The sequence below is a fragment of the Magnolia sinica genome, chromosome 2 (genome assembly GCF_029962835.1).
Source record: "Magnolia sinica isolate HGM2019 chromosome 2, MsV1, whole genome shotgun sequence".
In the NCBI taxonomy this organism is placed as follows: domain Eukaryota; kingdom Viridiplantae; phylum Streptophyta; class Magnoliopsida; order Magnoliales; family Magnoliaceae; genus Magnolia; species Magnolia sinica.
Genome location: NC_080574.1, coordinates 132726086 through 132753977, shown reverse-complemented (window position 1 = coordinate 132753977; position 27892 = coordinate 132726086). Strand labels below are relative to the sequence as shown.

Sequence of the window (27892 nt, the reverse complement as noted above, 5' to 3'; positions counted from 1 at the left end):
ATTTCTCTAGTTTATTTTGATACTCTGTCGATTGTGATGAGTTTCATTCAAAAATTAATAAAATTGGTATTGTTTTAGCCTTCTTTTTATTTATTTGTTCATCTTCATTCATTTGAAAAATAATAATTATAATTATTGGTGAAAGAAAAGTCCTGAAATCGTAAAGCAATATGAATCAATTAAAGAGGACTAACCTCTACCCTGTCGCAAATCACCTAATCTTTGGTAACAGCCGGTGATCGGCTTGACAAATGGATTTGTGAATCCGGTCTTACTTAGTTGTTTCAATGTGGGGGTCACCACCGTTTAATCAAACATTGAGCCGTATAACTTTGGCATGTCCACACTTTCTAACACATTTAAAATGAATACAATAACATATGTGGCCTTGTGTTTGATTGAATTGGACAAACAAAGTGCATATTTGAATGAGTCAGGTGTCATATGAAAAAAAGGTGAGCCCCACTTACTTTATTAAAGGTCTTGAGAAGCAGATTGATCTATGGGTTTTTATCCATGTTGTCCATTCATTCCTTCATATCATTTTTAGGGTATGAGTCCAAAAAGGAGGCAGGTCTAAGGTCTAAGGCTTAAGTGGACCATACGATTGGAATTGGATGCCCACCATTAAAAACTTCTTAGGAGGCTGAAGTCTTGGATCAAGGTGATATTTGTGTTTTCCTTTCACCCAGGTCTGTGTGGCCTTATGTACGGGTTGGATGGCAAATAAACATCACGCGGTGGCTCCCAAGAAATTTTTAATGGTAGGGCTTTAATCACTGCTGTTTGTCTAGGTGTGGTCCACTTGAGATTTAAATCTGCCTCATTTTTCGAATCATGCTCAGATATAATTTGGCAAAATGGATGGTAAATAAAACATATGCATTATGGTAGATCCCATCCAACCCCTGCCTAGATGGATTATCGACAAAGGCCGGGGCATGACCTAATCCACTTCGAATGGGCAGCCCAAATCCAACAGTTCCCCATGATGCAATCAGCATCTGTTTTGTATTCGGTTGGTGGGTATGGTAGCTTTCCTTGTTGGTCCATAGCGCCCCCTGTTGGACCTCACGGGTCTGGTGGGCCATGCTTAATTCCCCTGCACAGAATATTGCTGCATTAGATAGACTTTCTAGACCTGATTTAATTTCTCCTGCTGTGGACACTACTGGGCCAAGTTTTCTCATTTTTTCAGCGATGAGTTTTCTAGGCCTCTAGACGCTATTGCGAACCCTTTGGATGTGGACCTGGAGTCAGCATCTGGTGGAGAATTAACTATTCAAGCTATGGGCCCAGCCACGTGGACATGGAATCGGATGTTGAATTAGGCTAAAAGCCCACACAGTTTAGAGGAATTAATTCCTATGGAGGGTGGAAGATTTGCCACTTGGGCCCACTAACACGCAGCTCAAGCATCTGTCCTTAGGCCCACACCCCGTGTTACCAATCCCCTGCTGCCGGTAGCCCTTTTCGCCCATTTGCGTGTGGCGGGGCCCTCTGCAGGTGGGCCACAAATTTGTGCAACTCAAAAGCCCATGACTTGGAGAAACTCATTCCAATCAACTACAGACCACATAAAAAAAAAAAAAAAAACTGGGAAAATTGTCTAGTGGGTTATTTTATAGGGAAATGACCATATATATTTCTTGACAATGAAAAATGCCTTGGAGTGTGCTTGGAAGATCCCAATTGGCACTGAATTTCAATCTCTTAAAGATGGGTTCTACCTATTTAAATTTAACAATTACGATGATAGCAGGTGGGCCATGATTTATTAGTGGACCCTTTCTCATTTTCAAGTTTCACTCTAAAAGGAGGGGCTTGTTAGGCTTGAGAGCTTGACTGGTAGGCTCCTTTTCATGGACAAGCCCACATTGAATGGCATTTGGCTTGCCTTTGCAACGGTGTGTGTGGAAATATATATTGACTCAAACCTCCCTAATGAAATTGATATTTCAAATTAGAAGAGAAGATTTAAACAAAAAATGGAGTATTCTTGGAAGCCATAAGCATACAAGCGATGCCGTACCTTCAACCATTTGGGCTCGAATCACCTTCTTCTAACCCAAGCTGCAAGCTAGCTCCCAAGCCCAAGCCCAACCACAAGAGAAATTGGTGTGTGGGGGACGAAACATATACCATGCCCTATCTATAAAGGTGTGGGTTGAGAAGGGTAAAAGTGATCAGGGCTTTTCACGTTATACTCAACCCTGGAATGAAAACCCTCCTACATTGTGTAAAAATGCTTCCCAATCTCACATTTGAACACAATCAAGAGGGAAGGTCATGCAATTCTCACTGCCTAGGAGGAAATCTAACTCGAGTAGCTTCATTGCTCAAACCAACAAAGTCCTGAATGTTCTTAGACCTTGATGGAAATACAAATATTGATGACCTCCAAGTGAAAGAACTAGTAAATTTTATTATAGACTCTACCAAGGATGTCCTGATGTGGAGCGGGTCATGGACAGTTTCATAGCCGATCAGAAAAGGCCCAGTTGATGACAAAAGTGATCCGGACTGTCAGAACTTAAAACCGACGTATCTCGCAAACCGGAATGAGCTAATGGACGTACCATATATGATTTTGGGGTAGGACGAGCTACTTTAGCCACCCAACCCCACTACGCCAGGTTGCCCACCCTGAATTTGCAAGATTCCATAAGATCAATGGACGAAATTCTATTTTATTTTTGTTTTTACTATTTTTATAGTAAGGTTTAGTTTCGTTATAACTCTTCATCCACTAGGCTTTAGAAGTTGCGCCCAACATGAATAGTGCTTAGAATAATTAGGAAAACATCATGGTTTGGCCAACTAGGACACTATTTTTGGCCAAAAACCCTGTGCACTACTAGAAATCACAACCGTTTATATAAATAGTAAGTATACTATTTATAATAAGTTTCGAATTCTATGAGTTTTAGTTAGTGTTTGATTATGAAATCTCTCCCATTGCTTAGTATCCCTATTTGAAGGGCTATGAACTCGTTTATTTCATTCATCAATCAATTTTAAATTTTATAGAATTTATTTTCTATTTTCTTGTTCTTTTCCTAATGGATTCAAGGAGTTTCTGTGAGGAGTCTAGAGAAGTTCCATGGATTCGGAACAGTTATCCCTTAAGGAAGATGGTGCTCGACCTCATGTCCTTCCTTACGTCACGTTTTGATAGAATTCTTACGCATGCTGCTTTCACTATTTCCGTCATCAATTATAAGGCAACTTATCTTCAATTTGATTTTTCTGATCATGCCCCTATGCGTCTCGAGCCTGACACGAGATAAACTTTCACCTATTCCCATTATACTTCTTGAACCATTGGAGCAAGATAAAGGATTGTTTATCTATTTTCTAAAATTTTTAAGCCATATGCAATAGTCAAGCCAAACTTGTTATTAGATCTTCTATGTTTGTAGGCCATCCTTCTTTGCAATTAAGCAAACGATTGCCAGGGAAAAATTCTCACATTCTTTAATCAATGACTGAGAAAATACATAAATAATTGTTATATTCTCTAATAATATTAACAACTGAAAATTAGCTTATTACTTATAATAGTAACAATCAAGGTTAATTGTGAGATAGAGCAGTTGGTAGGGGGAAGATTCTGGTAAATTGGATCGCCTGCTCTCACCCCAAGATGGCCTAGTCATAATTTCAAAATTCGATCCATCTAGGTTGAGTTGTGGCGATTTGACCAGGAATCTGGTGGATCAGCCAAAACCTGGTCAACTCACCGAGTTTTTCAACCTTCTCTCCACAAAAAGCCTTTGTCACTCATGAATCTTAATCTCCGAATGCACTAAGGTGACACTGGGTTTATAAATGTTGGCCCAGCATAGTTGTACCATTGGGCGGAAGATCAATAGGTAAGGGCATCATGACGTCCACACAGTTAGGGCCCGTTTGGATACCACCAAATAATATACATTTTCTACTTATAGTAGTAAATAAGCAACTTACTTGAGATAAGTAAGTTTGGTTTACGGTCAATTATAAGTTTTTTTTTTTTAAAAAAAATAATTTAATTTAAAGTTACATAATCACTTTAATTTAATAAGTAAAAGTCAAAATTAGCTGCTTAAGGCATAAGTAGCTTATTTGAAATAACTTAAGATCTAGAGTTTTGACAGGAGGTTATAGGTTCGTGTAGCTACTGTGGTGAAAACTAAAACATAGACTATTAACATGAGGTCATGGGTTGGAGTAGTGGGTGAGACTTGAGTGCGTGGGTGTCTGTAGGGTGTGTGCATGTGTACAAAAAATACTAATGATCCAAACGTCCCCTTAAGATGAATAGTCTACAAGAAATCCACATTCGAATGTAGGAAACTGCTTATTAGTGATACACGGTACATTTCATACTAATGAAATGGACATTCTACACCTAACATCCAACACCATCCAACCGTTGATTAGGTGTTTTCTTTCCAGACATACATGCTAGACCAATCGAATATGCAGGCCCATCATCCAGCACCGTCTGATCTGGGTTTGGTGAGTCTTATTTATATTCATCTAACTCTTCTCTGCCTCAATGCTCAATGACACACTCTATGGGGCCCACCATGATTTATATATTTTATCTACTCCTTCTATCCATTTTGCCAGATAAATTTTGGGCTTGAGCCCAAAAATGAAGCATATGCAAAGCCCAAGTGGACCACACCACATGAAACGTTGTGAATTGAACGTCCACCATCAAAAAGTTCTTGAGGGCAACAAAAGTTCTAGATCAAGCTAATATTTTTGTTCTCTCTCTCTCTCTCTCTCTCTCTCTCTCTCTATATATATATATATATATATATATATATATATATATATATATATTCATGTCTACCTGATGAGCAGGTTGGATGATAAATAAACATCACAGTCGGCCATGGGTAGGTTTTAACATTAGAAATCATTATCCTTACTATTTACTCTGGTGTGGTCCATTTGATCTTTGGATATGCCTCAATTTTGAATTCTACCTCTAAAATGAGCTTAAGAAACGGATGGATGGCATGGATAAACTACATACATTCATGGTGGGCCAAACAGAGTCTACTCAGTAGTCAGTACTACCATCAAGGCATACTGAGTTACTCAGTATCATATGATTGGATACTGAACGCTTCAGTAGCCAAAACGGTACTGAAGTGACGTGGTGACGTGGCGAAATTCCGTGGGTTGAATGTCATGTGCGTGTTCCCTCACAATTAATGCTCTTTTCTTTGGAGTTCCGTTCGACGGCTCTCTCCGTTTGCCGGTGCACACACTCGACCAAATGACGGGTAAACGTTATTTTCAAGTCATTTCTTTTCTTCGCTCCCTTAATGAAATGACATCACCACTTTCCATGGGTGCCACCATGACGTATGTATTGTATCCACACCATCCATCCATTTCGTGATATCATTTTAAGGCATAATGTAAAAAGTGAGAAAGATCCAAATTTCAAGTGCACCCCACCATAGAAAATAATAGAAATTGAATGCCTACCATTAAAACTTCTTTAGACCACAAAAGCTTCTGTTCAAGCTAATGTTTATGCTTTACTTTACTGCACGTCTTTTCTAGCTTACAAAAAGATTGGATCTCAAATAAATATCATGGTCGGCCCCAAGAAGGTTTCAACGGCAGCAGTCACCTCCTACTATTTTCTGTGGTGGGGTCCACTTGAACTTTGGATCTCCATAAATCTTTTGCTCACTCCCTAAAATGATCTCTCCAAATAGATGGATGGTGTGGATACAACATATACATCATGGTGGGCCCAAAGAACACGGTGACGTGACATCGGTAGCAAGAATAGTTACCGTCTGGTTCAGTAGCCAACCGGCCCCCCAACTCTATTTAATTTAAAGAATTAAAAGTCCCATCCTCTGCAAATTAAAAAATGCGGTCACATGAGTATTAAAAGTAGTAACATGTCTAGGTGGCATACACCATAATGTTTTTGATAAATTTATCCCGGCCATCAGTTTTTCTAGATTATGTTACAATATAGACCTAGCAATGATATTGATCTAAACTTCTAGTGGGCCACACGATAGGAAAAGGTGAGGATTAAGCTTCCACCATTGAAATATTCAAGTGGCCACAAAAGCTTTGGATTATGTTAACGATTTTTTTAATTTCAGTTCATCCCAGTAGGAATGACCTCATGAACCATATGGATGACATATATACATCGTGATGGACCCAGGAAATTTTCAACCATAGAATTCCCCCACTTACTGTTTCCAAGCCGTACGGCCCACATGAGTTTTAGATCTGCCTCATTTTTGAGCCTACGTTATCAGATGATATGAAAAAAATGATGGACAGAGTGGATTTCTCACAAATATCACTGTGTGCCCCACCTATTTTGCCGTGGAAGGAAGTTCATGCGGATGCGTTGGCCGCAGTTGGAAACAGATTGGAAAAGGAAGCTGGTTGGCTTCTGAACCAGACGGATGTTACGTCACCATGTTCTTTGGGCCCACCATGATGTATGTGTTGTATCAACACCATCCATCTATGTGGAGAGATTATTTTAGGGGGTAAGTAAAAGAATTAGGCAGATCCAAAGTTTAAGTGGACCCCATCATAGAAAACAGTGAGAGGTGACGGCCACCGTTGAAACCTCCCTGGAGCCGACCATGATGTTTATTTGAGATCCAACCTTTTTATAAGTTGAAAAAGATAGAATAAGGTAAAACATAAATATTAACTTGATCGAAAGCTTCTGTGATCCAGAGAGGTTTTAATGGTATGCGTTCAATCTCCTTTGTTTTCTACAGTGGGGTGCTCTTGAAATTTGAATCTTTCTCACTCTAGGAATATGCCCTAAAATGATATCAAGAAATGGATGGACGCTGTGAATACATGGTGACGTCACTTCAGCAGGGAGCAAAGAAACAAAAAAGACTTGAAAATAAAGTTTACCATTACGTGGCCGAGTGCGTGCACGAGCAAACGGAGAGAGACGTCTAAAAGGAAAGGAGTATTAATTATAAGGGAACATGCTATTAATATTCAACCAATTGTATTTCACCACGTCACTTCAGTAGCGTTTTGGCTACTGAAGTGTTCAGCATCCAATCCGCTCCCGTATCATATGCATCTAGCGTACATGAGCTGGTACAACGTCTCTGCGTCTATGCTGTATGAGGTAATCTGCAAATTCCTTGATGTATTGATCGTGGCGTTCCTTATCAGCAACGATCTTCATCATCTCCCTAGCGTTGGATCTGATGGGCCCACCCTCATCCTCTCCCATCACCAGCTTCAAACACTTCGTGACTGCCTCTCGCGTGAAAGATCCGTCCTGCTCGTTCCTCTCCACCACAACTCCAACTCTCCTCTCTTCCATCGCGCGGGAATTCAGGCCTTGATCACCGAACATGGATAGCATGATGAGCGGCTTCCCTAACGCAAGACCCTCAATGGTCGAACTCCACCCCCCATGTGTCAAGAAACACCCAATTGACACGTGTGCCAAGAGCCTAACTTGTGGGGCCCACCCCAAGCGGACGAATCCACGGCCCTTGGTCCGCTCCTCGAACCCAAGTGGAAGTAGGCGTGGGTCCCCCCTATATGCCCAAAAGAAGGGAAACTCGGATATCTCTAACCCGAATGCTAACTCAGTCATTTGTTCTTTACTGAGTTGAAACTCGCTCCCAAATGCAACGTAAACTGTAGACCCCTGTTTTTGTGTGTCCAGCCACTCCTGGTCCTGGTCCACCCACGTGTCATGCTGCGTACCGTTGATTTCGGAGATAGACGGCGAAAGCAAGCCTATTGGGAAAACGGGTTTGTCGTACAGCTCTCGAAGGAGTCGGATCCATTCAGGTTCGAATTCGGGGCAGCTCCGTATGGCCACGGCATGGCATCCTTGGAGTGTAGTCCTTACCCTGTGTCCAACGGTCAGATCCGAACCCGATGCACAGGTCCTTGCAGTCTTCGCGTTTTGTACGGCCTCGTAGTATCGTTGAACCACAATCGTGGGGAATGGGACCCACGGAGGTGGGCCGGTTGATTTCTCGGGCTTCTTCGGTTGCGGAACCATCGGTACCGATGGGGGGCCCATCATTGAGAAGGTCATCGCGCTCACCGATCCAAAGACAACGGTGGGTATTCCATACCTAGCTGCGACGCGTGGGGCCCAGTAAACGAACAGATCGTAGATAATCCAATCCGGTGATGGATCGCCATCGAGGAAAGCTGATAAGGGGTCTTCCAGCTCATCCAACAGCTTAAGTAGGTAGTGCAAGTGATCAGGAGGGACATCAACGGTGGATTGAGCATCCTCAGGCAGGCCATCGACGGGAGGTGGGGTAAGCTTCACGAGATTTATCTGGGAGCGTAGATCAAGAGGGACACTTGGCAGCCTATCGATGTTCCTGGGGGTGGAAAGGAAGGATACACGGTGGCCCATTTGAGCTAAGCACTTGGACAGCTCTAAATAGGGGATCATGTGGCCAAAACCTAGCCACGGCACCATCACAATGTGAAGGTTTCCTTGTTTTTCCATGGCTGCGAGTGGAATGGAGTGCACGGTAGAGATGATATTTCTCCCAGCTTTAAGGCTTGCTAGGGCCGTTGACTGCTACAGTAACGTAGTGTAAAGCTCTATTGGATAACGCCCGCTGTCGAGAGACTTTTTTATTATTATGATTATTATTAGTGTATATATATTTGAGTTAGCTTGTCAGTACACACCCACTGTGAGTACACACTCCACTGTTAGCCACCCCTACAGGGGAATCGATCCCAAGACCTCAAGTGTTAAAACGAGGTCTCTCTTAGTGTACCAGCTGAGCTATGGGTCGGATTCACTAAAGTCAGTTTACACAACATAAATTTGTAACGACGATCCTGATATATGTGTTATAACCACACCGTCCATCCATGCATCGTGCAAGATCATTTTGGGGAAGGAGACAAAAGATGAGGCAAATCTAACCGTCAAATGAAGCACATCACAAAAAGAAGGGGAGATTGAACAGCTGCCATTGAAAACTTTTTAAAGTCCATGGAAGTGTTGGATGAAGCTGATATTCCTGCTTCTGTGGATGAAGCTGATATTCCTGCTTTCCCTTCATCGGAGTCTTTGTAACCTTAAGAAACCTGGCAAATAAACATCACGTCAGAGAAGGTTCTAATGGTAAGTGTTGATGTAAAAAATTGATTGTGTCCTCCCCGTAAGAAGGAAACAAAGAAGACCCTGACTAAAGCCAGAGACCCTCCTATGCTTAAGTCAGTGATAAGGTTGTAGTAAGAGTTTTTTTTACGTACCTTTCACCTTGGAGGTCTCCTGTATTTATAGGAATGAGAGGGCCCTGGTGTGTAGGGATTCTTCTCCTGATTTTTTGGAGATTTGATTTTGATCTGTTTTTGGACTCCATCCGATCACCAAATTTTTGGGATCGGGGATCCTTTTACTAGATTCTCGAGATAGCGTTTTTGTTTACACCGTCTTTTCCTTGCTCAGCTCGGTCTTGACCGACTCTAGGGATGAGTGGGCCTCGGCTGGCTGCAAGGATGATACTGTTTGCCTTCTGTCGGATGAAATGGAATCGATCCGTAGTCGATATCATTTCTTAATCCGATGGTCGACTCTATAATCGACCTAAATATAGGTTGGTTTTACGGTCGGTCGGGTGGCTTCTGAGCTTTGGGTCTTAATCGACTTATTTGGATGTTGCTACCTCGTTTATTGAGTCAACTTTATTCATCTTATATGCTTTGCCTTGTGGCTTTTGACTTTATAAGCTTCGGTTGGGATTCATTCTCCGGAACTCGAGCTAAGTCTCTCCTTCAGGCTCTTTGCTTACCAGTCTCGGTTGGGCTTATTGCCTCGGATTCCTGGGCGGTATCAGTAGAGTTGATCCATTCTATAGCCGAGTCTCTAAACTTCTTCTATTTTTTTCTCAACAGTAAGCCCCCCTGCTCCTTACATCAACGTTGTTGACTCTATGGAGCAGAGTAATCGTTGAGTTGGCTTGAACTGGGACCGACTTTATGATGGACTATTTAATGCTCACAGGAGTCTTGCGTTGTCCGGAGCACGCGACGGTTCGTCGACCGTCTGGTGAGTCCTTTTCCTTGCGCCTCTTTATATTCCTTCCTTTCAAGATGTCGTCTGACTTGGAAACCGTTCGGGATTATGATGACGACTCCGAATTAGAGAGTTCTCATAATGGAAGGGGGGCCTTGGAGAGACCCTTTGAAGTTGTTCCCTTGTTCCCCCTGCCTCGAAGACAGAAAGAGGCAGGGGCTCGGACTCTTCGGACTGGTAAGAAGAAGGCTGCCCAAGCCCCCTGTAAGACCCGTATCCTAGTCCGTACTGTTCCGTCGAATCCCGCGATTCTTCCCATCGAATTCCAACAACCTGCGACCTATAATCGACGTTTGCGCGTGATCCTAAACCATATCCTTTAGATTTGAGTCAACTTAATCCGAGCCATATACCATTGCGACCGCACCGTTGTCGTGGTTCCAACGCCCCGTCTCGTGCGCCAACCCGACGCTTAGATCATAAGATGTGGACCGTGCATTATAATGGTCGTGGACCACATATTGTGGGACCCACCCATCCCATGTGGCACCAATCCCTAGGAAATCATGAGAGTGATGACATCACCCTATCTATAGCCACCCTACCCTAGCTATAGCCACCCTACCTTAGCTATGACCACCCTACCTACCCTTAGCCCTTCTTATAAGCACTATGGCTAGCCACCCTACCCCTAGCCCTTCTTACAAGCATTTATTGCTAGCCACCCCCTCTTACAAGTAATCATGGCCTACCTAAGCTACTCTCTCTCTCTTTACGACTCTCTCTCTCTCTCTCATTTTTGAAACCCACATTCCCAAGTAAGGAAAATCCCACATCCAAGCCTTCCCATGGAGAGAAAAATGTGATTTGTGTGACCCATTTTTCCATCCCTTTAACCTTCATCCTAGCCATTCAAACCTCATCTCTCTCCATCAAAGTGAAACACAAGGAGATCAGCGTTCCAACGGACCGAGAAGATCGAACGGTGGGTGCTTATTAGGATAGATTTTCATGTTTTGATGATGGGCCAAGTGAGGCCTACCGATTGATGGTGTGGATCTCACTTTGGACCCTTGATGTGGCTGATGGACCACTTTGATCCTCATGATCATTCCATGATGGGGCCATTCTCCATGGACCCCATCATGATGTTTATTTTTCATGTATGGATAGGGTCATCTAGACCTTACATTTGGTGGAGAAAGGATCTCCACCATTGAATCCTTTATTTGGTGGGCCCACATGTGTTGGGACCCACTTGATGTATGTTTTAAATTATGCAAGGGAGGGCCCATAGTGCCGGGGTCCCTCCATCACATGTGTCCCACTCTCTTTCTCTCTCTCTCTCCCTCTCTTTTTTTCATTTCTTTTCATGTGATGATGTGGCCGTGTGGCCCACCTGGATGGGCCCTACCATAAGGCATATATTTATCCAAGTGATCCATAGGTGGGGGCCCACTTTATGTGTGTTGTACCCACACCATCCACCCTTGGTGGCCCACCTGAGCAGGGCCCAACGTGTGCGCTCAAACTGCCTAGTGTCCAGGGACGTTGAACATAAGAGGGAAAAAAAGAAATATCAGTTTGATTCAACAATTTTGGTGGACTGCTTGTGTAGGCCCCACCTTGACGTATGATTCTAATCCACGCCATCCATCCCTTTCCTTAGGCTATTTTAGGCATTGAGCCGTAAAATGGGGCTGATCCAACTTTCTAGCGGGCCACACCTTTGAAAATAGTGATTTTTACCGTTGAAACTCACCTTAATTTTTCTACACGCCGAAAAATGCCTAATATTGGGCTTGATGGATTTGTTATGGATGGTAGAATCCATTAGCGGACCCGGATTCAGCAGATGTGAGCCCTACCTCTAAAAAACCACAAAAATTCAAGTTTTTCAAAAAAAAATAAAAATACATACAACAACAGCATTGTTGCTGCTGCTGTCAAAGGCGCATGCAGTGCCTGCGCCAGCAGCGGGTGGACGGTAGGCAGGACCCACGGCTCCAGCTGTGGGCCCCACCATGATGTATATTTGTCATCCAATCCGTTCATATGGTGGGCCACTTCCAGCAGTGGGCCCCCTCCAAAAATCAGGCCAATCCAAGTCTCAGATGGCCCACATCAGAGGAAACTGTAGGATTGATCGTCTACCCTTGGAACCCTTTTATGGGCCACATAAGTTTTGGATTAATATGAAATTTATTTTTCCTTTCATTCAGGCTGTCCAGCGTCTCTGGACGCTGCCACTATATGGCTTCACACACACACACACGTATACGTATATATATATATATGTATATTATACATATAATAAATTATATTATATATTATATAATTGCTGTGGTGGGCCACTGCTACATGGGACCCACCTTTATCATAGTGTACACACCGTCCAGATCCATCTGGATGGTGAGTACGGACAGTTTGCTACCACAGTGAGGATACATAATATATAATATATAATATTATATTATATAATATATAATATATTTATAATATTTTATTGGCGGGCCACTATGAGGGCCACACCATGCTGTATGGTATTATCTGCACTGTCCAGTGCTGGACGGTGCAGCTGACCTGTTATCTAAACCATCCATCCAATGGAAACGGTCCTGGATCCCCACGTGATGTATATATTGTACCTACTCCGTCCATCCATTTGCCGTGGTCCACCATGATCTAGATGGTGGGCCATACCATGAGTTATGTGTTGTTCATCCATGGCGTTCATTTAGTGGACCCATTTTGGAAGGTGTAGGCCCAGGTGCAAGGCCCACCTATTATGTATATTAGGCCCATATGCAGGGCCCACCTGTTATGTATTTGGGGCCCATGGGTTAAGGCCCATTGCAATGTATTAGGGTTCATGGGTTGAGGCCCATTGTGATATATTAGGGCCCGTGGGTTGAGGCCCATTGTGATGTATTTTCGACCAATTTAGCAAAGCCCATTGTGATGTAATTGGAGCCCATGGGTTGAGGCCCATTGTGATGTAGTAGGGCCCGTTGTTGAGGCCCACCTTGATGTGTATGAGGCCATTGTTGAGGCCCACCTTAATGTGAATGTAAGGCCCATGTTATGAGGCCCATTGTGATGTATTTCAAGGCCCAGGGGTTATGACCCATTGTAATGTACATAAGGCCCATTGATGTGGCCCACTTGATTTATATAAGACCCATATGATGCGGCCCATTTGATGTATCTAAGGCCTATGGGTCGAGGCCCAACGGGATGTCCTTGGGGTCCATTACAATGTGTGATTCCCCCATGGTTTGTGTAATGATGTTTTATGGCGGGCCATGCCTTGGGAGCAATGTCGGTTTGATGTCCACATTGTAATAATGTTGGTTAAATGTACGCATTATGACTCTCCCTTGGGTTCATTGGTAGGCCCATACTGGTTATGCATAGGCTGTCCAGGCCCATCTTCGGTGTAAGGATAGTTCATTACTTTATAATATGCTTAGTACACTTTCATGATTCATGCGCATACGCATCATATGTATGCTTGATATGAGGAATGTTTGATCGTAGCATAAGTCGTTGGGTTGAGACATTAACGGGACTCCTTATGAGACGGAGTGCCCCACATGATCAAGTGGTACACGCAGGATTGCTGCATGACTAACGTTGTGACTCATGCATTTCGCATTGTGTGTCGTGATCACTACACGCCCTAGCGACATCAGGGCCGTGGCTCCACAGGCACATCGTGGATGGCTGTATCGGATACCGAAAATGCTTGGTTCTAGTACTGTGGGCACTTAGGATGTCCTTGGGTGAAAGTCCCAGAACCTTTTTGGTACCAGGAGATGCTCCAACGTCTATACCGAGTGGATACACGAGCGCCCGAGTGTCGAATACCAGAAGGCCGTGTCTCCCACTGTGTCGTGGTCGGTTGGAAGGGGGTGTGGCCTTATCCGCCCGAGTGAGGGGGCTATAAGCTAGGCTGAGTTTGACTAGCTCATAAATGAGTCCGCTATCGACGAGCTGGGTAGGTATTGGCAGACTACTGGTCAGGCGGATAGTGTGGTCTCTTCCACTTGCTTGACTGTGCAGCTAGGGAGGAGGCAGTCAGTGTGAGGTGTAGTAGACCCCAGTGATATCCAGATAGGAACTCTACTGATATGTGTACTTGATAAGGACTGACATGCTTGCTTTGCATCTTGCATATGACATTCGGCACCTTCTAAGCTTTTGTAAGCTTATGCACGACCGTTGCGTGCAGGTGTCGTTGGACAGCAGCAGCGTTGAGGCAGGAGCGCGCATCTGATCATTTTGGAGCTTTTTGATCACATTGTATTTTCTTTTCTGCATTGTACTTAAAAAGTTTTGATATAGTGGATATGTGGTGATGTTGTTTTGTGACTTGGTTATGCTCATGGTTATGCTCCATTACAAAAAAAATTCATACTGAAAATCCTCCTTGTAGGATCCCAGGATCGGAATCTGGCATGAGAGTGCCGGGATACGAGAATGGGGCACTACAGAGGTTGTCGGCTCCGGATTCGGCGATCGAAAATTTTGTGAGCCTGTTTTTCGAGTTTGGGGCGTGACACCCCCCAGGCCAGAACCACCGAGGTCACCGAGATGCCAGCTAGCGGGCGGGCCTCGGAGGTAGTTCCCGGAGGCTCTGTATTATCAGAGTCTTAAATGTGTTGGATCCGCTGGGAGTTTCAAATCCCAGACTCCGTGCGGATAAGGGCCCTAAAGTCTCTCGATACTGCTGGCGTGCCCGCTGAGGGAGAAGTTGTCATTTTTCTCTATGCATTGCAATGTGGAGTCCGACTTCCTTTACATCTCTTCGTCCGAGCCATCACCGCCTACCTTGGACTAGCTCCTGGGCAGTTCACTCCCAACGCTTAGAGGATGTTAATTTCTTCCTTCATTATCTAGCGTCAAGTTGAGAATCCGGAGCTGACCCCATCAGAGCCGATAAGCTTGTACCTGGTCAAGCACGACAATCAAGAACCATGGTGTTACTTCGCGACCTGAGGCGGCAAAGGGTCAGGGTTGGTGATGAACCTTTCGTCTTCCAACAAGGACTGGAAGAATAAGTGGTTCTGGGTTGCGGGCAAGTGGAGGCGCCAGCGGCAGAGGTCGGGACTCTAACGACTCGGGTCCCCACCCGATTCTTAAAACCAGGTCAGACTTTAAGCATTTTTCTTCCCTTCACCCTTTTTACTTACTCCAATCTGACCGAAGCCCTCTTTTATCCTTTTAGATTTCCCGAGGGGCCGCCACTCTCACCTCTGACCAGAACCGTGCTGCTAAGGCTAAGGTACGATCAAAAGAGCTTCACTCTTGGTCTAACTTGATCACGGCCGCCAACCTTCATTGGTCTGGGCTTTGCAAGTCTCCACCTCTCCCGACATCCTTCAGTAAGTTTCTTTTGTCTCTTGGAGAGGCTAAACTTGTTCATTTCGTTAACTGAGTAATTGTCCTCTATGCAGGCATGGCCGAGGCGTCTAGTTCCCGGAGGAGGAAAGCTGCCTCGACAATGGAGGAGATGTTGAGGGCCCAACCCTGGACGAAGACTACCATCCGGAGATGACAGACTGCTACTCGGGAAGAGGGCCCCTCCGGTCCCGCTCCTGTATTTGCAGCTCCGACCGCAGCTCCCATTGCCGCAGCCCCCGCTGTGGTGCCCGTTGAGACCCGGGTCTCAGCAATCATTATTCCGACTCCGCCAACCATAACTCCTTCAGCAGTAACCATAACTCCTTCCCTTCCTCCTATCGCCGTTCCCCTACTGCGGATGCCCGTCCTGCAGCCCCCTGCATAGCCATCCCTTCGTTGTCCGAAAGGGAGGCGGCCGTTCGGATGGCCGATGCCATGATCTCCCCCCATGGCGCCGGGAATGATGTCGGGGCCGAGGCTCAGGCCTCGGCTGGTAGCTGGACTGGGGCCGGGGAGGCTGCAGGCTCGGCCTAGGTGGGGACGAGCGGCGGGAGGTTCGAGCTTGGCTACCACCTGTCTTGCCTGATGCCTTGGGCTGCCAAACATGCCCCAGATGAGGATATAGCCCACCTCCTTAGCAAGTCGGACAACTCCTTCTTGAATGACATAACTTTCATATTTTACACTGTATTTATACCAACTTTCCTTGCCTTTTTGCACTTACTGCTTCTGAGTGCTTATTCTCTTATTTTTATTCAGTTTGTCCTGAAGCTCCTTCGGCTCGGGAGAGGGCGCAGGAGTTGAAAAAGAGAGAGGTTGAGGTGGAGGCCCTCATGACCGAAGTGGGGATCTTATGGGATGAAGCCACTTTTCTCTGACTTGAGCAGGGTGAGTTGCGTAGGCAGCTTGAGGACGGGAAGGTTAGGGAGCTTCGGCTGCAGGAAATCGTAGATAACTTCAAAGCCTAGTGTGACACTGCAACCCCCGAGCTGACCCGTGCCAGGGCTCACACGGATTCGCTGGCTAAGGAGAACACTCGATTGGGTGAAGTCCTTGAGCGGACTAGGGCCGAGGCGGCAGAAGAGTGAAGCCGAGCCATCTCTCAAGCGATGGAGGCTCAACGGGCTGAAGACGAGGCTTCCCTGGTTGTAGCGGTAGCAGCAGCGGTGGACGCCTTCAAGGCCTCAAAGGAGAGGGAAGCCGAAGCCGCCAAGTTTTATAACTGTAGCTTGATGCTTGCATTGAGGCAGTCCAAGACTTGTATCCGGACCTTAACCTTGAACCCCTGTGGTCTAAAGACGTTGGAGAGAAGCCTGCAGAGGACGTCCACCCGGACCAAGCCCCTCTGATTGCATAGTTTTCAATATATTTTCTTCATGACTGACAGGAACTTAATTACTTTTTGTGAATGTTGTGGTGAATTTATTTTTTGACTCTTTGGATGATGATGATTTTTGACCCTTTGGAAAGGGTGCTCGGATGACTGCTTTTATACATGCTAATTTGTAGTTACTTTCTCGACATTGGATGTTGATTGTTGATTGTTGAACTGATCCATTGACAGGTCAGTTTATTTCTAGGCATGACCGACCCGACCCCTCGACGGGTAAGCCCTTTCCAATACTGTCTCATAGAATTCTTAAGCCTTTATGGCTTGGTCATTGTTTGAGTTTGAACCCCTAGGGGGTCGGCTCATCCCACGAATGGCGAGAAACCTCCACTCCAATCGTTAGTCGGGTGACGGGCTGACTCCTCCATTGGGGAGTCGGGTAATCTTTTAGCTTTTCCCCTGACTTAAGAGGGGATGCCTTGTCGAGTTTTCATGGGGTTACGCTCTAACCCATTCTTTAAGGGATCAGCTCGTCCAGTTCGCCTCTGCATATGAGAGGCGACTTTTTCCTTAGTGGATAATATATATGGTTGTGGAAGAAGCCGTGAATTTCATTAAGAGCCTTAAAGGCTAGTCGTCTGGAGACATATACTTATTTAAGAGCCTTAAAGGCTAGTCGCTCCTAAGCGCGCACTTATTTGAGAGCCTTAAAGGCTATTTCATTACGAATAGTAGACCTTTAAATGCTCAACATTCCCGGGATGGGGGAGCTGGTGGCCCTCAAAATCTTTTAAGTGGTAGGAGCCTGCTCTAGTCGACCGAACCACATGATATGGCCCTTCCCAGTTAAGTCCGAGCACCCCAGCCCCAGGCTCAGTAGTGCTCTAGGAGACCCGGCGAAGGACCAAGTCTCCTGGGCGGAACCGCCTGACCTTGACTTTGGAATTATAGAATCGTGCCACCTGCTGATGTCGAGCAGCCACTCGGAGTGCCGAGATGTCTCTGATTTCTTCAAGCAGATCTAAGTTAGCTGCGATCTGCTCGGAGTTTTGGTTCCCTTGATAGTTTCTCACCCAAGCAGTGGGAAGGTCGATTTCTACTGGCACAATTGCTTCCGAGCCGTAGGAGAGCGAAAATGGTGTTTCCCTGGTAGATGACTGGGCTGTCGTTCTATAGGCCCAAAGGACGAATGGAAGCTCCTCAGCCCAATTACCTTTCGCTTTTTCCAATCTTGTTTTGAGATGGTGTTTGATAACCTTATTGACCGCTTTCACCTGTCCATTGGACTGTGGGTGTCGAGGAGAAGAATATGCATTTGTGATGCCGAGCCCCTGACACATGTTTTAGAACTTGTCATTGTCGAATTGCCGGCCATTGTCTGATACGATGATGCTCGAAATCCTAAACCGCCATACGATGTTTTTCCAGATGAAGTCAATCATTCTCCGTTCTGTGATCTTGGCAACTGGCTCGGCCTCAGTCCATTTAGTGAAATAGTCGACTGTGACGATGGAAAATTTGACCTGTCCTTTCCCTGTGGGCAAGGGGCCGATGATATCGATTCCCCACTGAGCGAACGGCCACGGACCGCTCATGGAAGTCATTTCCTTTGCGGGTTATCTCGGCACAACTGCAAAATGTTGGCATTTATCACATTTTTAAACGTAATCTCTCGAGTCTCGCTAGAGGGTTAGCCAAAAGTACCCTTGTCGAAGTATCTTCAGGGCTAAAGCTCTGCTGCCGGAATAGTTTCCGCAGATTCCTTCGTGGATCTCCTGAATAACATAGTCTGCCTTGTCGGGTTGGAGGCACCTGAGGTAGGGTTGAGAGTGACTTTTCCTGTATAGGATACCGTCGAGGATAATGTACCGTGCAGCTCGGACTCTCAAGTGCTTGGCCTCTAGTTTATCCGAGGAGATCTCATCAGATGTGATGTAGTTAAAGATCGGGTCCATCCAGCTTAGAGTAGCGTGTACCAAATTGACTTCCCTCTTTTCTGCCTGGTCGATGCTCGGACGTTCTATGAATTCAACGGGGATGATTCGTGGGATTTTCCCTTCTGTAGCTGAGGTGAGCCTTGCTAGGGCGTCGGCCCACGAATTTTTCGCTCTGGGGATCTGATGGATAGTGCAACTCCAAAATCTTTCAATTAATTTCCTTGCTTCATCCAGATAGGCGATCATCCTCGTCTCCTTAGCTTCGTACTTAGTGGAGATGTGGTTTACTACCTGCTGAGAGTCACATCGAACCTGAAGAGACTGGACACCCAAACTCACTGTTAATCTGAGTCCAGCAAGTAAAGCCTCGTACTCCGCCTCATTGTTCGAGGCCTTGAAGCCAAGTCTGATCGCGTACTGGATGGGCGTGGAGTCAGGCGCAACCAGAACAATTCCTGCTCTGGCCCGCTTGGCGTTAGACTATCCGTCTATGTAGAGAACCCATCCTGGTTCCGACATTGACTTCTGATCACTTAGAGGAACAGGTGGAGTCGTTTCGACTCCAGCTTTAATTTCTTCTGCACTTGGTATGGTAAGTTCGGCAATGAAGTTGGCCACAGCTTGGCCCTTGATCGTTATCCGTGGATGAAATTGGACGTCAAATTTGCCAAGTTCGATGGCCCACTTGGTTAGTCGACCCGAGACTTCAGGTCTTTGGAGGACTTGTTTGAGAGGGGAATCAGTCAACACAATGACCGAATGGGTTTGGAAGTACGGACATAACCTCCGAGTTGAAATGATGAGGCTGAGCGCTAGTTTCTCCAGGGGCGGATATCTCGTCTCTGAAGGCACCATAGCCTTGCTCACGTAATATACGGGATGTTGCTTGTCTCCGACCTCTCTAATCAGGGCCGAGCTAACGGCCGAGGCTAAGACTGCCAGATACAGGAATAGAGGCTCGCCTTCCTCAGGCTTGGACAGTAGGGGGCCATGCCCAGATAGAGTTTCAATTGCTGGAAGGCTTGTTCGCATTTTGATGTCCACTCTGCCTTCTTATGACCCTTCAACTATTGGAAAAAGGGGAGGTACTTGTTTGTTGCTCTGGATATGAAGCGTCCAAGCGTTACAACTCGCCCTGTGAGGCATTGTATTTCTTTGACGGTCCGAGGCAAACTCATATTTAGGAGTACTTTGATTTTGTCAGGATTTGCTTCAATGCCTCTCTGGCTGACCTAAAACCCGAGGAATTTTTCCAAACTGACCCCAAAAGCGCACTTTGCGGGATTCAGCTTCATCTGATACTCTCGGAGGATGGTAAATGTTTCCTCAAGATTTGTCAGGTGATCGGATGCCTTGACACTTTTTACTAGCATGTCGTCGACGTACACCTCCATAGTGCATCCGATCTGTTTGGAAAACATCTGATTCACCAATCTTTGATAAGTAGCCCCAGCATTTTTCAGGCCAAATGGCATGACCTGGTAATAGTAGAGTCCCTTATCTGTGACGAAAGTAGTCTTCTGCCTGTCTGAGGGATGCATTACGATCTAGTTATACCCGGAATAAGCGTCCAGGAAGGAGAGTAATTCATGGCTGGCTGTACTGTCTACCAGCTGGTCAATTCGAGACAATGGGAAGCTATCCTTAGGACACGCCTTATTCAGATCTGAGTAGTCTACGCAGACCCGCCACCTCCCGTTGCATTTTTTGACAAGTGACACGTTTGCGATCCAGTCAGGGTAATACACTTCTTCTATGAAATTAGCATCGAGTAGGATAGAGACCTCTTCGACAATGGCCTCGTACCACTCGGCATCAAATGGTCTTCTCTTTTGCTTTACGGGTTTATGGTCTGGGTCCACGTTCAGCCTATGGACCAAGATGTCAGGAGAGATTCCTGACATGGTCGCGTGCGACCATGCGAATACATTCCTGTGTTGTTGCAGTAAGGCGAGCATTTCTGACTGTTGTTCGGAACTTAGTGATGTTCCAAGCTGGATGGTCTTGCTTGGATCCGCTTCATCGAGGGGCACTTTCTCCAGATCTTCCACAGATGAATTCTCTGCCGGTCCCCGGGGATCCAAGACATTGATAGCAAGCGTTTGCTTCATGGATCCCTTTTTGATTGTTATGGCATAAAACCTCTAAGCCTCGCGCTGATCACCTCGGAGGTAACCTATTCTGCCCTCGGCGAGGAACTTCATCATCAGGTGATAAGTAGAGACGACAACCCTCATTGCGTTGAGCGAGGGTCTACCCAAAATGACATTGTGTATGGATGGTATGTTGACAACAAAGAAGTCCACCATAAGGGTGACTTGATGCTATCCTTCTCCGACAGTTACTGGGAGGGAAATGGCCCCCTCGGAGATCACCCTCTCCCCAGTAAAGCCATGCAAGGGGTCTTCACAGGTTGAAGGTGTGACCGTGGAATCTCCATTTTTTTGAAAGCCTCGGAGTAGACAACGTCGGCCGAGCTGCCTGTGTCAACCAGAATACGGTATACTTTGTGGTTAGCTATGGTCATGGTAACTACCAGGGCATCGTCGTGCAATTGCTGAATCCCGCGGGCATCATCCTCAGTGAAGGTAAGGCTGCATGGGTTGACCCGAAGCTCTTTGCTGGGCTGCTCAGTCAAGTGAACGTAATGTTCTAGATCAGGCTTCCGAGAGTGGGCTTTTCGAGCCTTGTTCGAATCTCCCCCACCAGACGAGCCCCCAAAAATGGTGCAGATTTCAGCTGGCTCTTCCGTAGGGTTATTCGGTCATTCTTGTCTTTGCTCTTCATTCCAAGCGGTCCTTCCTCTCTTGGTGTATCGACGCAGATGTTCCTTTCGGATAAGAGACTCGATCTCGTCCTTGAGAACCACGCAATCATCCTTATTGTGACTATGGTCTCGATGAAAGCGGCAGAACTTGCGTTTATCCCGGTGTTCCGGGTTGGCCTTCATACAAATAGGCCAATTTAGAAGTTTCTCTCCTTGAACATCCAAAAGAATTTGTTCAGTGGATGTGTTGAGGGGGGTGTAGGAACGGAATCTCCCTTCTGGCTTCCTACTCAGACGACGATCGCGGGGAGCGCGATCATCGGACCCTTTGTTGGGCGGCTGGGATTCCTCGTTCCTAGGCCTCTTCCTTTTACCATTTGGCTCTGCCACTTGGATATTTTTGCGAGCGTTGAAGAATTCCTCGGCGTTAGCGTATTTTTGAGCTCTGACAATGAGTTCTGCCAACGTCTTTGGTGGGTTCTTTCCAATGGAGAACATGAATTTTCCTTCTTTCAGGCCACTGAACTCGGCTGCAAGTGTCATCTTGTCGTCGTAATCTTCTATCAACAGTGCTTCCTCATTGAAGCGAGCAATGTAATCTTTCAATGACTCATTCGGCTCTTACTTGATAGCAAACGGGTGAGTGTTGGGTTTTCGACTTCTCTTGCCACTTATGAATTAGGTAAGGAATAATCGACTCAACTCTGCGAAGGAACTAATAGAATTTGGCTTGAGTTGCCGATACCAACTCCAGGCAGATCCCGTAAGTGTGATTGAGAATCCTTGGCACATCATTGCATCCGTTGCCATCTGGATCTGCATCCACGATCGATAAGCTTCCACGTGCTCAGATGGGTCTCCGGACCCAGAGTATTGGATGACAGGAGGAATCCGGAACCTCTGGGGCATCACCTTGTTTATAATGTCCGACGTGAAGGGAGGTTTGGTCTCTTCCATCATCGCTTGAACGGCGGCAGGAACTGACGTTAGCTGTTGTTTCTTTTCCAGCGCTAGAAACTTGTCGTTGAGCTCCGCAGACCATTTTTCCCAAGGGTCTTTATTTTCCGACATGATCTCTTGGGTGTCTTCCCTCTCTCGAGTTCTCCTTCCCCTCCTTCGTTCCAACTAATGATGGAGGTCTGTTGGTGCTAGAACTGAAGGGACCGAAGCATTGGTTGAAGCTCAAGTGGCTGTGTTCCGAGCAGAGACTCGGACCTGGGTCGGAGGAGGATTCTGATCCGAAACCCGCGTCTGGGGGTGTTGAGGCACCTCGTGCCTCGCACCCCTTGGCACGGAGTGAGCTTCCACGACAAGATCGATCGGCTCGGGAGTAGGGTTTTACTGAGTCGGGCGCAGTTGCGGCTCCTGTTGTTGCTTCATTCAGTTTACTTCATCGCACAAGGCCTATATCTCGTTCTGCATGGCTCGATACTTACTAGCCCGATTGCGAGAACGCTGGGAAGGCCTTGTATGAAGCAGTGAGGAGGAGCAAGTCTGTTCATTTAGCTCTAGCTCCATGGTTACTGCTTTCTTCTTTCCTCTAGCCATTATGCTCGAGAATAGGAACCTGACTTTTTGTATCAGATTCCCTCAGACAGTGCCAAAAATGTTGATACAAAAATCTGGTTCACCCTTCGCCGAGCTCCGAGCACTTGAGCCTAGCCCTATGTGCCTGCACAAGAAAAGGACAAAGGAGACCTTGGCTAGAGCAGGGGACCCTCCGATGCCAAATTTAGGCTAGGAATCTGGGTTTAAGTAGTGTAGCTAGGGTTTAGGGTGTGAGTTGTTGCGTACCCATAGCAATGAAGCCTTGATATATTTATACCTGATTGTCGGATGGTTTGGGTCCATCAATCTCGGCACGATTCACTCAATCAGGAGGATTTTCGGATCGTGGAGATATCGTGCATAATCCAGGGATTGTGTAGCGTATCAATGGGCGAAGTTGGCGGGCACGTCCACTTAAGGCAGTTTCTTAGTTTAACATCTGAGATGTTCCGACCTGGTCTCGGCTCGGGACATTCTTCCCCGGATGACAATGAAGATGAGGACAAGGACGATCCCCCGGCTCGGATGTCCTTTTTCGCATGAGTATGAGCCCCGGGCTGGGAGGTTGTTCCCTCAGCTCAGGTGCTTTGATGTTGCTCTCTTCATCAGCGTTCGTTATTTCGGGTGATCTTTTGCCCGATCGAACTACAAAGACGCAGGTCCTCGGAACTATAACAAGCTCGGATCTTCCCATAACAATGACCAAATTGAACCATTTATCACCGGTATTTGCCCAATCAGCCCTTCATCCTCGGTGCAGCCCAATCTAATTGTTCATAAAAAAATCTTTGATATTGGTATATACTAACTGTTGGTCTTCAATATCAGCCCAATCAAACCTTTGTATTGAATACGAACCCAATCAAACCATTTATTTTTAATTTTGATCAAATCAATAACAATTAACGTGTATTGTCCACCATAAGGAGTATACCGTGGATTGCCAATCTCTCACAAAATAAAAAACAAAAAAACAAATCACTTTTTAATATGATAAGTTTAACCATCCAATCGGTAGTAGAATAATACATGATCCAAGATGAGCCCATGGATGGTCAACATCTCCTGAAATAAAGTATCCTGGTAAATATGGGCATGATGTTATTATAATAGAAATAATTAATAACCATGTAAGGAAATTTTTTTTTTTAATTCAAATATTAAGTGGCATAACCAAACGACCCGCATTTTTTAAAATTGAAAACGAGATAATTGATTATAAATACGAGGTCTCAATAACAACTGGTAGGGCCCAAGGATACGTTCACCCAGCCGATAACTTCACAGCATAAATGCCCACCCACCTTATGTCACTGTCCTCTTAACCTGCACAATGAATGACGTTGAGCGTTTGCAGAGGGAAACGGATTGGCTACACCCCCTGCCACCAGCCAATGGCTGGTGGTCAGTGCTCTGTGGGCCCACCATGATGTATGCGTTTCATCCATGCTGTCCATCTATTTTTTTCAGATCATTTTACGATATCAGACCAAAAATGAGATATATCCAATCCCAATTGGACCACATTACAGGAAACAGTGTTGAATGAACGTCGACCATTAAAAATTTTTTGGGGGCCATAAAAGTTTTGGATCAAGCTGATCTTTTTTTTTTCCCTTTCATCTGGGTCTGTATGACCTGATCAACAGATTGGATGTCAAATAAACAGTATAGTGGGCCTTAGAATTATTTTAATGGTGAATATCCAATCACTATTGTTTGCCAGTAGTGTAGACCACCTGAGATTTATATCCCTCTCATTTTTGGTACGAGGCCCTAAAATGATCTGTAAAAATGGATGAAACGCATATATCATGCTCGGGACCCCAGAGAACCAACCATCAGCCACGGGGCTGGTGACAGGGGAGTAGCCAATCCGTTTCCTTTGCAGAGGGACGGAAGATACGCAGGTCAATGGTCATCATTTCATCCACACATGCAAAGAGATGGACGGGTTGAAGAAATCCACATTCGATGTACACAAGTGACTCACTTAAGAACCGTACTTGCCAGACTTTAGGGTTATAGAAAGATAATGTCAGGCTCATCAACTGATCAACGTTCCATGTCTCACACAAACATGAGATTTTAGTGCGTGTGTCGAGAGTAGGACTTTAAATCCCACTTGAAAGGGGCATGTTTGGTAGTAATACGGGCATTTTCACATCGGGTTTGAATAGGGTAGCCTGTGAGATGCAAGGACACACTCAGAGTAAACGGGAACCTATGAATTTGGAGCCCATGAGAAGAATTTGATCTGAAGACCTAACCCATGAATTTAAAGCATAGGCTATAACATGAAGGGATTAATTCACCCTGCTCTATCAATTTAAGCTTTTAGAGCAATTGAATAATTGTTCTGCATAAAATTGATATCCGAGACTCTGCACTAGGAGTGATTAATACGGGGCAACTTCAGGCCGCGCGATTTACTCAAGTGACGTCCCTGTGGAATGGAGGGCACACTCCCGTGGCATCTCTAATTTTTGTCAAATGAGCCAATCATATTTCAGCCAAAACCACACCACTAATTAGTGATTTACTATACATAACATGCTAATGCAATCTAGCTCTTCTTTTAAAAAAAAATGAAAAAAAAAGATAATGCAATCAACACCCAACATCCGAAACTACCCAACATGCTAATTCTACACCCAACATCCGGCACCATCCAACCGTGGATCAGGTGTTTGCTTTCCAGACATACAGAATATATAGCACGCTCGAAGATGAGTGCACCATCATCCCGCACTGTCTGATCTAGATTTGGTTGGTGTTATTTTATCCATCTAGTTAATTAGACTCACAGACCCAGCCGCCCTCAGCGTAAATGCTCAATGACACACTAATGCTGTTGCCATCCTCCACCCATCATCCACCACCATCCGACCGTCGCTTACCCAACGCTGCCTGATGGTGGAGTTAGTGGGCCTTATTCACATGCATTTCGCTTGACATGATTAGGCCGAGGGGGCTAGGACACCGTCTTGGCCTCTATTCTCAACGAGGAAATCAGCGAACTCCTTGATATACTGATTATGCCGTTCCTTATCAGCAAAGATCTTCATCAACTCCTTAGCGTTGGATCTGATGGGCACACCATCATCCCCCATCACCCGCTTCAAAGACTCAGCGATTGCCTCCCCCTTGAAAGATCCGTCCCTATCGTTCCTGGCCACCTCGACTCCAACGTTCCTTTCTTTCATCACACATGTATTCAGCCCTTGATCACCTTGGAAAGGCAACAAAACGAACGGCTTACCGAAAGCGAGACCCTCGACTGACGAACCCCATCCACCGTGCGTAAAGAAACACCCAACCGACTTGTGTGCCAGTAACCTAGTCTGTGGGGCCCACCCCAAGCGTACGATCCCACGGCCCTTGGTTAGATCTTCGAACCCGGGTGGGAGTAGAGACGGGTCCCCCCTATATGCCCAGAAGAAAGGCAACTCCGATAGTTCTAACCCGATTGCTAACTCATGAGCTTGTTCTCTGCTGAATCGCATCTCGCTCCCAAATGCAACATAAATCGTGGACCCTTCATTTTGTGAATCAAGCCACTCCTGATCCACCCACGTGTCATTTCCCTTATCGTCGATTTTAGGTACGGATGGTGAAAGCAAGCCAATCGGGAAAACAGGTTTCCCGTAAAGCTCGCCAAGGAGTCGGATCCATTCAGGTTCGAATTCACGGCAGCTACGTATGGCGACGTGGGTTCCTTCGAAGACCCCTAACCTGTTTTTAGCGCCAGGAGTCGAACTCGTTGCACGCCTAGTTCTGTCCCTCGCGATTCTTACAGCTTCGAAGTATCGGAAAGCTACGGTGGTAGGGAATGGGACCCACGGAGGTGGCACTGTTAATTCCTCAGGCGTTGTTGGCTGAGGGTCCATCAGCACCTTTGGGTGCCCCATGATGGAAAGAGACATAGCACTGAACGGTCCAAAGAAGACGGTGGGTATTCCATGCTTAGCCGCGACGCGTGGGGCCCACCAAATGAACGTGTCGTAGATAAGCCAATCTGTTGATGGATTGGCATCGAGGATTCGAGTCCATCCAACATCTCATATAACTGGGCAAGGTAATCGATCGGGACATCGACGGTGGATTGAGCACCCTCGGGTAGGCCTTCGACGTGAGGTGGGGTAAGCTTTACTAGATTTAGCTGGGAACGTAGATCATGAGGGACACTTGGCAGCCTCTCAATGTTCCTGTTGGGGGCGAGGTAGGAAACATGGTGGCCTTGTTGAGCTAAGCACTTGGCCAGCTCTAGATAGGGGATCATGTGGCCAAAACCTATCCACGGCACCATAGCTATGTGAAGCTTCTTTTGTTTTTCCATTGCCGGGTGTGGAATCGTTTGCAAAGGAGAAATGGGATCTATTTCTTCAAGGTTTGAAAGCGAGAAAGATGGGATTTATAGCTACAAAAGCTTGCTGGTTAACCAGTGAAAGATCAGTATACGAATCGGTTGCTGGACATCACTACTGATGAAGTCCGTTGTCCTCATGTGAGGAAATGCGTAAGCGGATGGGCTGGTGTACGACACACCACCGACCTGACTAGTGTGTTGACGTCACACCAAGTTCTGTCCGTCCATTTGGCGAGCTGATTGTAAGGCTTAATCAGAAAAATAAGACCGATCTAAAGATCAAGTGGACTACATTGTAAAAACCGGTGGGGACTAGAAATCCACCATTGAAACCTTTTTGGGTTACGGAAGTTCTGGACTAATTTGATGTTCGCTTTTCCTCTTCATTTATGTATGACTGACCTTATGATCAGATTTGATGGAAAATAAACATTCCAGTGGGCCCTATGAATGTTTTAATGTTGGCAATTTTGTCCTACTTTTATTTATAATGTGGTCC

At 45.8% G+C, this 27892-nt stretch overlaps 3 protein-coding genes and 1 pseudogene across 3 annotated transcripts; all 4 read right to left on the bottom strand.

Annotated features, from left to right (window-relative positions):
* Positions 1-7099: 7099 nt before the first annotated feature.
* On the bottom strand, positions 7100-8509 carry LOC131227969 (UDP-glycosyltransferase 91C1-like). Its single transcript, XM_058223785.1, has one exon. The coding sequence runs from the start codon at positions 8507-8509 to the stop codon at positions 7100-7102; it is 1410 nt and encodes a 469-aa protein (XP_058079768.1).
* Positions 8510-17656: 9147 nt separating this feature from the next.
* LOC131227958 (uncharacterized) lies at positions 17657-19741 on the bottom strand. The gene is made up of 4 exons (XM_058223776.1): positions 19211-19741; positions 18477-19126; positions 18342-18402; positions 17657-18103 (listed from the first exon to the last, which is right to left on the bottom strand). The coding sequence occupies exons 1-4, from the start codon at positions 19739-19741 to the stop codon at positions 17657-17659; spliced, it is 1689 nt and encodes a 562-aa protein (XP_058079759.1).
* A 1732-nt stretch (positions 19742-21473) lies between these two features.
* On the bottom strand, positions 21474-22547 carry LOC131227948 (uncharacterized). The gene is made up of 2 exons (XM_058223769.1): positions 22226-22547; positions 21474-22075 (listed from the first exon to the last, which is right to left on the bottom strand). Exons 1-2 carry the CDS (start codon positions 22545-22547, stop codon positions 21474-21476), a joined length of 924 nt encoding a protein of 307 aa, XP_058079752.1.
* Positions 22548-25629: 3082 nt separating this feature from the next.
* LOC131237699 (UDP-glycosyltransferase 91C1-like) lies at positions 25630-27437 on the bottom strand (annotated as a pseudogene).
* Between the last annotated feature and the right edge of the window lie 455 nt (positions 27438-27892).